The sequence below is a fragment of the Mesitornis unicolor genome, unplaced genomic scaffold (genome assembly GCF_000695765.1).
Source record: "Mesitornis unicolor isolate BGI_N332 unplaced genomic scaffold, ASM69576v1 scaffold15764, whole genome shotgun sequence".
Lineage (NCBI taxonomy): Eukaryota > Metazoa > Chordata > Aves > Mesitornithiformes > Mesitornithidae > Mesitornis > Mesitornis unicolor.
In genome coordinates this window covers 1-11,097 of record NW_010178180.1, presented here as the reverse complement: position 1 = coordinate 11,097, position 11,097 = coordinate 1, and the positions used below count along the sequence as shown (strand labels likewise).

At 53.4% G+C, this 11,097-nt stretch overlaps 1 protein-coding gene across 1 annotated transcript; it reads right to left on the bottom strand.

Annotated features, from left to right (window-relative positions):
- Positions 1–968: 968 nt before the first annotated feature.
- On the bottom strand, positions 969–4,667 carry KLHDC8A (kelch domain containing 8A). Its single transcript, XM_010182366.1, has 5 exons — positions 4,292–4,667; positions 2,990–3,154; positions 1,855–2,070; positions 1,368–1,469; positions 969–1,162 (listed from the first exon to the last, which is right to left on the bottom strand). The coding sequence occupies exons 1-5, from the start codon at positions 4,665–4,667 to the stop codon at positions 969–971; spliced, it is 1,053 nt and encodes a 350-aa protein (XP_010180668.1).
- Positions 4,668–11,097: the final 6,430 nt, after the last annotated feature.

The window sequence follows — 11,097 nt, the reverse complement described above, 5'->3', positions numbered from 1 at the left end:
ATCCTCCGGCCACCGAGAACCCCTTCCCACAGCCCGGGAACGGCTTTAAAAGCGGGGAGGGACGGCCCGGAGAGGAACAAATGAGGGGCAAGGCACAGGGCACCCCCCAGCCCAGCCACGGCTGTACCAGTGCCGCCCCAACCCCACCTCCATTCTGGGTCCCACCTTTTCACCCGGTCCGAGCCCATAGCACAGATCAGGCTTCTCCGAAGACAGCTTTTAATGGTGCAACTGCTACGAGCAATAATTGTCACCCAACGGCAGGGACAGCCCTCCCACAATCCGCCTGGGAAGAGCGAACCCAAAAAGAGGAGGCAATGTCTGGGATCTCCAACGCCAAAGCCACCGTCTGGCACCGGGGTGAGAGCACCGCAGAGGCAGGGCTTGGTTTTGCTCCTTTCTTCCAGGGCTGAACACAAGATTCCAAGTCATTAAAGGAGCTAAAAACCAGGTTGGAACATTGTAGGCTGAGGTCATCTGTGCATGAAACCCAGCAAAGGCAGTAGCTGTGCTAGTCCTGTGCCGAAAGCAAGGTCTTCCCTCTAGCCAAAACAGTCCCTTGGGCATTCAGCCCTCCCAGGAGCATTGGCAGACCCTCGCTCCAGCTCCTGGCAAAGTGACAGTCAAATGCTACAGGTTTACAGGAAAAGCCTTGCTATGAAGGCAGACGAATGATCCCCTCAATCTGGCTGCGGGTCAGGAGGTTCCCTTGTTGCGAGCCAAGGGGATCTGTGCAGGGAAGCACACGGAGATCCCAGGGTGCGTGAAGAGGGCAACATCATGACAGTTCTCCCTGAACCACCACTGACCTGCCTGGATACTCCCAACACCTCTGAACCCATCACCTTTGGGTCAGGATGGCCACGGGGAGATGCTCACCCATGCCCTGATCTCCAGGGTCCTTCCCGATAGCAGGCGACGCAGCACACCACTGTGTGAGGAGAGGGTCCTCCACCGGGCATGGCCATTTAGGACTCAGAGAGGCACAGGGCCTCCACAGCGCTGCTCAGGCCCTGGCTCACCCCTCCCACGGCCAGCAGGCAGTTGCGGACCACGATGCTGGAGCAGGCGCAGCGCGGGGTGGGCATGGGGGGCAGGCTCTCCCACTTGTTCTTCTCGGGGTGGAAGGCCTCTGCAGACTCCAGGACGGTCGGCTGGTTTCCTGGAAGCACAAATTGAGACTCTGGGTCACCTGGGAAGCATCAGCAAGCATCCTTTGTCTGCTCTGGCACAGTGTCTGTACTCTGGACACTTATGGGGTCTGTTTTCTTGGGTTTCCCAAGCCAGGGCCAGGATCTCTCCCCTCAGTGATGATAACACGACTCACACATGCTTTTAAAGTGTTACCACCAACCCCAGTGCCTCACCTAATCCCCCAGCCACGACGACTCTGCCTTTCAGGTAGCCAGCCACAAAGTCTGCTCGCCTTTTCTTCAGGTAGAAGGAGCGCTCCATCTTCATCCAGCCACCTGGGAGGGACACGACAGATGGGGCATTTACAGGAGCATCCACTCCTGAGAAATCAGCTGCCTCCATGACCTCCTACTTTGTTATGGGTCTGCAGTTTTGATGCTGCACCTTGGGGTCATAAAACCCCTTGACACAGGGGTCAGCTTCCCCACCACCACGCCAGGAGGGAGCTGTTGAACCCAGCTGCCTCAGGACCATGATTTTGTCCCACTGCTGCCTTGACTTGTTAATCTTGGCTTTTAGGTTTGGCTCAAGGCACCAACACTCCTAGGACTGAGGAAATGAGAGCTCTGTGCTCTGCATGGACAGCAAAGCCCCAAAGCACAGCCTTGCATGTCACCAACCCTGCTCCTCTGGAAAGGACAGAGCCAGGACAACTCTTACCTTGCTCCATGTCAAACATGTCCACTGTCCTCATGAACTTGGGCTGCCGGTAGAGCCGCCCCTGCCGCAGGCCCCCGAGGCTGAAGAGTTTGTCCTCCGTGGGCACGAAGCTGGAGAAGGCTCTTTTGTTGGGGATGTTGGGAAACTTGGTCCACGACCTGGTCTCTGTGTCGAAGACCTCGAAGGCATTGATAGCGTACTTGGATTGCCTTCCACCTGCGGTGGGGAGATGGAGAGAAAAGGGTCAGCTTGGCTTATAGCACCAGGTCAGTGGCAGCAGGGACCAGAGGAGACTCCTAGGGCTGAGAGTGAGCTGATGTGATGTCCTCGGGTCTCAAGCCATCTGCTGAGCCAGGTAACTTCTCACCCTTGCACCCCCCCTCCTTTAACAGCAGGTTCATGTCATGAAAACACATCATCTTTCAGCGCATCACGCCCTCCGCTTCCCTCCACGCCGTTAGTGTTTAGTATGCAGCGGTTTAATCAAGACAAATCCACAGCAGAGCAGGGCTCAGCGCTCGGGGAGCCTTTGCAATTCAGATGAGTTCAGCGCCAGTGCAAACCAGCAAACCCTGGCCTTGCTCGTGACGGAGCCGGAGAGCCAGAGCAGCTGCTGCCCCCACCAGAGCCGTGCATCATTCCCCAGCCATCGGATGCAGATGAATGCAGCTATTCTCAGCTTAGCGTGCTTTTGAACACAGAGCCCGTGCTCGCTACTGGGCCCACAAACTGCTCGCCAGCAGCAAGGGAACTGCAAAATAGATCAGAGTCCTTTCTGGTAACCCCTAAAGAGAGCCAGGGCTGTCTGCTGGTTTGAGCTAACCCCTGCGTTTTGATCCCAGTATGCCATTTGGCCATGACAAACATTTCTCTAACACGTTCCCTAACAGCAACATCTCTCTGCCTTAGTTACCCTTTCCATAATGAAAATTGTCCCCAGCCAAAGGCTTGCTCCAGCATTTCCCAGCTACAGCAGCTCTTTCCCCTGCCAAAGGCAGACCCCTTTGTGAAGCTGCGCTGTATTTTGCCGATATAAAATGCACAGAGGTGTTTTTACTCACTAGTTGAGTCCAAGGGCGTTTGTTGCAGTAGCAGGACTGCAAATTGAGCAAGAGGAGGCAGGACTGCTGCTTACCCAGCACGTAGATCTTGGAGCCTCGCAGGAAGGATGTGGCAGCGTACCGAGGTGTGGGCATGGCCGCCAGCGACACCCAGATGTCCTTGAGCATGTCGTAGTGCTGCAGGTAGTTGTGCGGCCGCAGGTCGGCCCCCATCCCACCAGCCGCGTACACTCTGTAGTCTGGACAGGGCCGAGAAGCAAAAAGAACCCACAGAATCATTATAGAATAAATTATTATAGGAAAGCATCAGAAATAACCCTCCCCACAGGCAAGACTCAGGAGAGCAGCAGCATTAGCTGTGCCCTACAAGGCAGCTGGAAAAGCACAGAGCATCCTGTACGCTGCAAGGATTCGGGCAGCTATTTCTGGTCCTGGCCTCTCACACCAAATTGACCCTGCTGTATCAGTCAGGCAGGCTTAGAGTCAGAGAGAAAAATCATCTCCAAGACGGTAAACATTATTTTTAAACATTCCTTGACGGTAGCTTTTAAACCCACTTAAGCAAACAAACCAGACAGCTTTCAAAGACGCTGCCTGGAGATCAGCATCGTGATCCCAGCCCGGCGGAGAGCAGGGCTGACCTCGAACGCAGCTTCCAGCCCCAGGCTCTGCACGCACGGCAGAGCCCACGAAAGGAAATCGATGCTCCACATCTCTGCTTAGAAATTAAAAAAAAAAACGAGATGGGCTGCCAAGGCAGAGCCCCACAGGCAGTTAGCAACCCCGCTGAAGGCTGTGGTTAAGCTGATGAAGGGCTGCAGCCCCCCATGAGGCAGCAGCTTCCCCTCCTTGTACAAGGATCTGAGACCATGGCCGTGAAGCCGGCTCTCCTGGCTGGTTCTGGGCTTGGAGCAGAGAGATCTTCCAAACCAAAGCTTCCTGTGGCTCCAAGACCTTCATCTCCACAGCTCACCAGGGGTCCCCCAGCCTGGCTACGCTCTGTCAGCAGCACTGTTCCTATTCTTCCAGCATGCAAGGACCAGAATTTGCTACAAAACCCTGGAGAAGTTTGATTTGAGACCCTGGAGCTTGGACCTGTCCAAAATACCCCAAGTACTTACACAGCCACGGTCCTTGTAGCTCCCAGGCTGATGGTACAGAGCAACCTGCGGGTTTATTTGCTTTTGGCTGCCTACAGAACAGTCATCTTTAGCAGGTGGGATATGACCAACATATAGGGCTCAGCTGCTAGGAGCACAGGGAAGGTTTTTGAGAACAACATAACCCTGTGTCATTGCCCAGAAAGCTTTGTTGCCGGATGGCATCAAGCAATCCCCATCCACCACCCAGCCCTGGAAGGACTGAACCCTCCTTGCCTTTTGCCGTCACCGAGATGCCCATGGCCGCCTCTCTCAGCGAGTTCCTCTTCTTCCACTTGCCCTCGTCGATGTTGTACATCTCCACTATCTTCAGCGGCATCTGATTCACGCCGACCCCTCCTATCACCATGATCCGCTTGCCCAAATTGGCCACAGCCACCCCCGCCCGGGCTGTGGGCATGGGGGGCAGCGCAGTCCACTGGTCGGCCTCAGGGGAGTAGACCTCGAAGCAGTCCATGGGGACCCCGTTGTCATCGCAGCCCCCGATGGCAAACACTTGCCCACTGGCTTCCACCAGGGTCGCGTAGACCCTGCGGCTCGGGAGCGGGGCGAGGGTTTTCCACTGGAAATCTTTGGTATTAGCTGGCTCCATGGTGGCTAGCGGGGCGAGGCATCAGTCCCTGTGCACGGGAAGGGGCTGGCTATGCTGCAAAACAGAGCAGAGAAGTGCCAGGAGAAAACAAAACAGCAAACACGATGCAAACAGCACCCACCCCCTGGCAGAGGTGCAGGGAACTGGGGACCAGAGCATCCTCTGCCATCCCCGACACAGAGCAGCAGCGATCAGTACCTCTCATTGCATCTCCATTAAACCTGCAGCTCCAGATCTGCCTTGGAAGCTCATGCAGAGACCGATCCTAAAAATAAAACAAAACAAAAGAGGGGAAAATATATAACAAAAAAGGCGAGAGCAGTTGGAGTCAGCCTGTTATCCTGATTTCCGAGCATCCCTGCCCCCAAGCGACATTCAAACTGAGGAGGCTGAGGCGTCTGCTCACTTTCCTGGCTGTTTCCCTGCCTGCTGGGGAACTTTTCCTTGTGCCCTCCTTCTCTGACCTGGTTTCTCCTCCTGACCCCGTGTTCATCCTCCTGCAGATCCCGGGGAGGACCCACTCCAGCAACCCCCAGCTGGGAAATGCCAAATCCAGCACTCGCCCCTCCAGCCCCGACCCACGGAGCTGTAAGGGATCAAGGGAGCAGAGCAAACCCACAGCCTCTTCTTCATCTCCTCTCTCGGAATGGCCGTTAATCATGCAGATGAGATTAATCAGCGCGGGAGGATGGAGAGAGGGCAAACGGAAAGAACAAAGGCAGCAGCTTGCTCACTTGCCCAGCGTGGAATAAGGTGCACTTTGCACTGAACATCTCCTCCTTCATGGTGTAACTGGGGTTGTTTAATTGCCCTTAAAATAAAGTAAGATTTATCATTACCCTTGCAGAATCACAGTTTGGAAGTCCCCGGAGCAGAGGTTTGCTCCTGGACCCCCTTCTTTGTCTCCTGGCTGACCCCAGCCCATCCGCTGCTCGGGGTTATTTTTTCTTCCCATAGAGCAGCGTGGATGCTGACTGGGATGCAAAGAGCCAACTTCCTCTCTCTTATCCAAGATATCTGAATACAAATAAAGCAGCCAACTGTTTTGGTCCTCGGGTTTCTTAAGGGGACGGGCTCCCTTCTCCCAAGAAGCAGAACCAGGCTTGTTTCCTGCTGCTTCATCCGAAGCCAAGAGTGAACAAGAGGATGACCTAGGAACGGGTCATGGCCCCCCTGCAGCCCCCGCCTTGCCCTGTCACAGCCCCTCGGCTCTCCCAGCCCTGACAGCAGAGCAGACACAGCCGGTAGCTTAGCAACAGCCACCCGCAGCCGCCTGTCGTCACCTGGCACTTGGGGTGAACCGGCCGGGCTTCCCGATGCTGTCCGGGGACCACAGCACAGAGCAATGAGGGGGATCCCCCTGGAAAGGGAGAAGTCTTGGGGTGCACCGAGATGCAGGCAGGGCAGAAGCACAGGGACTGAGGTACTCATCACCGGGGATGCCACATTATTTCTTCTATAAATTCGTGCCTGCTGTGTTCATCGAGTAAGCAGGGAGACAGAGGTGGCGCTCAGACCGCAGTCGAGGCATTGGCTGTTACCTCGGACAGGTACAACACAGCATCCCCACAAACTCCGCATCTCCACCTCGGGGCTCAGCCTGCAGGGACCACAGCCTGCCCGGCCCATCTGATGGGGAAATCAGTTCCCATGGTCACCTTAGTTCCTACATCTGTTCTGAAAGTGAGAATTAGAGGAGGGTGATGGAAAAGCATCAGTGAAACAGCTCTGAGACAGCCAGACTGAGATGCATCAAAATCACTTCACATCCAAGTCTGAGCTGGCATGAAATCCAAACAGGGTTGCTTGTTTTACCTTCCTCTCCCAGATAAATTTCAGTAGCCAGCTAAGCGTTTATTTGTTGCATAAAGAATGTGGTTAATAAATCCATGAACACCCCTTGGGCTGTAACCCCCCAGCGGCCGGACCCGGCACGGGCACATGCGCACATCCCCGATGCCACGGGGGCCCCGTGCAAAGGAACACAAAGCAACAACAAAAAGCAGCGGCAAATCAAGCCACGCTTTGCATCTTCCCGGCAACCGAGGAGAAAGGGGCAGACAACAGCGAGGACCACCAGCTGCTGCTGCCCCCTCCCTGCCATCCCTTGTCCGCTGATGTGCATCACCGCCCGCAACGGGGTCAGCGCAGGGATCTCTGCCTTGGCAGTTTAAGCAGCTCTGGACCGTCGCTTTCATGAATCATTTCTTTCCTTTCCAGGTGCATTTTTTTCATGCATTGCCATGGACAAATTCAGCACGGGCCGGCAAATTAGAAAAGCAGAGCCAGCTCCTATCTCCAGCAGCGTGACAGATTTGAATCCTGGCCCCCGAGAAGTCATTTTCCTGCCCTGTGCCTTGATTTCTTCACCTATAAAGTGCAGCGGGTTGAGGCACAATCAGCATCACTCAGTTGGCTGACAGGTGCAGAACCTCACGCTGGTACCAGTTTCTCTGCTGTCATTAAGGCTATGCAAAGCTCGAGCATAATTGTCTAAAAAACAGATATTTTTTGACATACCAGCACATAGAGTGGGATTTAAAGCACTTGGAGATGCCTGAGTATTTTCAAAGCTCGAGCATAATTGTCTAAAAAACAGATCTTTTTTGACATACCAGCACACAGAGTGGGATTTAAAGCACTTGGAGATGGCTGAGTACTTTTTGTGGAGTGCTGGGCACCGGCAGAGCAGAGACCTGCAAATTCAGCCCAGCTGTGGGCCCAGACAGCAGGAACCGGTGCATCCTTCAGCAGCAATCAAAGCTCTGCCTGAATTCAGTTGCCTTGGCACGCAGATAATTGGCTATTCCTCGCTTTCACGCTCTTTAAATAAAATCAAGGTCAGTCTGAAACCCTGCACCCACACTCGCTGCCTCCAGCATCACCCGAATCTCCCCAGAAAGCGACGTCAGCGCCGGGGGGAGCCGGGAGCTGTCAAAATGTGCTGACCAAGCACCCCCTGTGCTGCAGCCATGTTCTCCTCCCGGGCAGAGGGAATTATCACTCAATTATACCAAACAAATTGGAACCATTAACATTTCTTTTCTTAAATGGCTACGTTAAACTCAAAATGAATGGTAATTGCTTTTCTGTCAGAGGTGATGGCAGGCTCCGTGCTGAGAGGTGCCTGGCAGCACATGAACCCCCACTTTAAAGGTTTGGAGAGCAGCACAGCACCCCCACATCCTGCATGGTCCTTGCAGGGAGACCCCCAGCACCCACCGCTTTCCTTCCTATCTCACCTCTCCCCAGGATTCAGAAGCTTTGCTGCTCCAGGTTTGAAATTCCCTCAGCTGCAAAGAAGCAGCTCATGGTCCAGCTGGAGCTGAAATCTCCTCCCTCCAGCCCACAAGTGTTCTTTCGGCTGATGCACTACCCCAAATATTGCATTGCTGCATGAGCACAGAGAGAAAATGAGTCCTATTTACACCTCTCCAAACTGAAGGTAATGCAAAAAGTCCCCAGAAGATGAAAAGGCACCTTTTTTTCCCCCTTTGGGAACAGTATTCATTGCAGGGACACATAAAGACCCACGCTTCCTCCTGGCGTCCCATCCCAAGCCCACTTGAGTCGTACCCAGCTAAACCCCAGCTCTGCTGACTTCAGCAGCGTGATCCCAGGTTTCCATCGCTGGATCCGGGGATGGGTCAGACCCAGGGCACCCATCACAGCCCCATCAGGAGCCGTGCTCCCAAAACATCACCATTCCCCACATCACCTCGCCGTGCCAAACACCCACACGCTCCTTGCTGTCACCAGGAGCAGGTTAAAACAGAGCCGCAGCCAGCCTCCAGCCTGACAGCAAAGCCTATTAAAGAAGCTCTTCCTTTCAGAGAAAACGCTCTTGTACTCACCTAAATGTCACGCCAGATAAGCACGGGGCAGTGCTGCCAACACGAGCAAAGGGGCTGCAAAGCTGAGCTGAGAAGAGCCTGACACCCAGCCAGCATCGCCAGCCAGAGCGGCCAGGATTGCCACTGCTCCGGGTGTGGGCATCACGGGAGAGGCAGGAACAGGGGCAAGAAAAGGCTGGAAATAGCACTGGAACACCGGGAAAAAACTCACAGCTCCTGCTCAGCACCAGGCAGGGACGAGCAGCTTCCTGCCAGCTCTGCCTGCGCTCTGTTAAATAAAGAGCAGGGAAAGATGACACAGCACAGCCTGGATGGAGACAGCTGAAAGGAGGTGATCCAGTGCAGGGAACACGTATCTGTCCCCAGGAACAGCCATGGTCCAAGGCGGAGACCCCAGGACTTTCACCGCTGCCAAGGAGGGGTGTAGGACACAGCTTGGCTCTGCCCTGCCTGCTCCTGCCTCTTCCAGTGCGATCCCAGGTCACAGCAACGCTTCAGTGCTGCTCCAGGCACAGAATCCAAATCCTCCTCTCTGCCCCTCCTGAAAACCCCTGGTGGTAACGACCTGCAGCTGGAGCTGCTTGATGTCCTAAGCTCATCCCATATGGGCTAGGAGCAGGGATTTCATGCGAACAAAAACCAGCAAGTGATGAGAAAGAAAGGCAAACACAGTGATTATTTTCTTTATGCTGAAGTCACTGCACATCTCAGATAAAACATCGAAAAGTTTCAGATGTTGGAGCAGAACCTAAACCTTCCCGTTAATCACTGTAGTTGAAGTGAGCTGCTTTTCCTCCTAGAAGCACGTAAATGTCACGGTGTAACCCCTCTTTGCACTGTCAGACACACATTAGCAAAGAGGCCCCATCCCTGTGGGCTCAGGTACCAACCTTTGCTGGATAACAAACGCATCCTTATTTATGCAGAGACACAGCCAACAAGCAATACTAACGTTCATAGGGGCAGACCTTCCAGGAAGCGCCATGTCTGCACTTTCCCCCATTCAGCACCCGAAAGGGAGCCATAAATCCCTCCTCCTGCAGTGACAAGGCTCATTCCTCTGCCACCTGATGAAGAACAGATCTTCAGAGAGGCCCAGCACTCCAAAACCCCATCGCACAACAGTCCAGAGAGCTCAGTACCTCCACGGGCATGGCTCTTTTCAAACCCCCACCACTTATTCATGGTTCTGAATGGGACCAGGGTCTTTGGAAAGGTCCAGCACCTTGGTAATGCCCCAGCAATGTCCTGTCCCAAACGTTCGCTCTTCTGTGGGGTCCCAAAAAACCACCTCCTTTTCTGCACTCACTGCACTAAGGTGCTGCGTGTCCCAGCCTAATGCCATTGCTTGGTGACACTTAAAATGAGGTATAGACAACCTCTCTATAAGCTTCATCTATTAATACAGCCCTAGCCCATAAGGTCATGTAACAGCAAGCCTAGGTTTTCAAGTTACTCCAAGTTTTAACCAGAAAAGGCTTTAAAAAAAAACCCAAAATCTATGAAAATTGCAGACTCTGGTGCCTTTAGTTCTCCCCTGCTCAAAGCCTGGCAGCTGAGGCTTTAAACAGAACATGCATGAAATTTTCAGTCTGGTATTTCTGACCTCTCTTCACACTGAATCAAGTTTCCTTGCCATAGTAACAGCTACCCAGAAAAATAATAACAACCCAAAAAAAAAATCCACTAGTTCCCTGCTTTTCTCTGCAAATTACCCAGCTGGCAACAAAACACTGTTCAGTTTAAAGGAAAGAGGAAAAGCATTGCCATTATAAGAGAATTAATTGTGCCAAGCAAAGAAAAAGCAGCAGCACTCACAATCAGTTTCATTCCCTCTGCTCCTGAGCATCTCTTTGCATCATACATGGGTTAATTTTGAAGGTGAAGACAGCAGTCTGGGAGTGACCCGACCTCCTCCTTGGCTTCACCCCTTCCCCAGGACCAGCCCCTCGGGACCATTTCCAGCCCCATCATGCCAAATGCAATTTGCTGCGGTTGCTAATAGGAGGAAGGCAGAGAGGTTGTGGAAGGAAATATTCCACAGCAAACAGCACAGCTTTCGTGCATCAGAAGGATGCCAGGACTTTTAGCAAGCTACAGGACAGGGAGAAAAGAGGTTTCGTATTTTTGGCACTCCTTAGCACAAAGCAAGAGCCCAGACCATCTTTTTTCCCTGAGTGGGCTGAAGAATCAGCAGAACAAAGTGAGATTTATTCACAGTTTGTCATGAGAGAGATCTAATTCAATCAAGAGGAAGGACAACCCACCTGCACGAATGAAGGTTACCTGTTCCAACTCCCAGCAGCATCCTGCATCTTCCCCCGTGCCCTGCACAAACAGCTTCTCCTTCGCACAGGTCAAACACAAAGGTCTTTTTTAAGCCCTGCAGTCTCCCTGGTTATGTTTGTAAAGCTCCTGTTACCCCGTATTTAGGCTGCATCCCTCTGGAGGGAATGGAAAGAGCTGGGGCCAGATCTCATCTGTGGGCAGCTCAGCGCACACTCATGGCTGCAGGGCCTGGCCTGGGAGAGCGGCTGGAAATGGGGGATTTGGGGACTATTGGGGTGGGGGGGAAG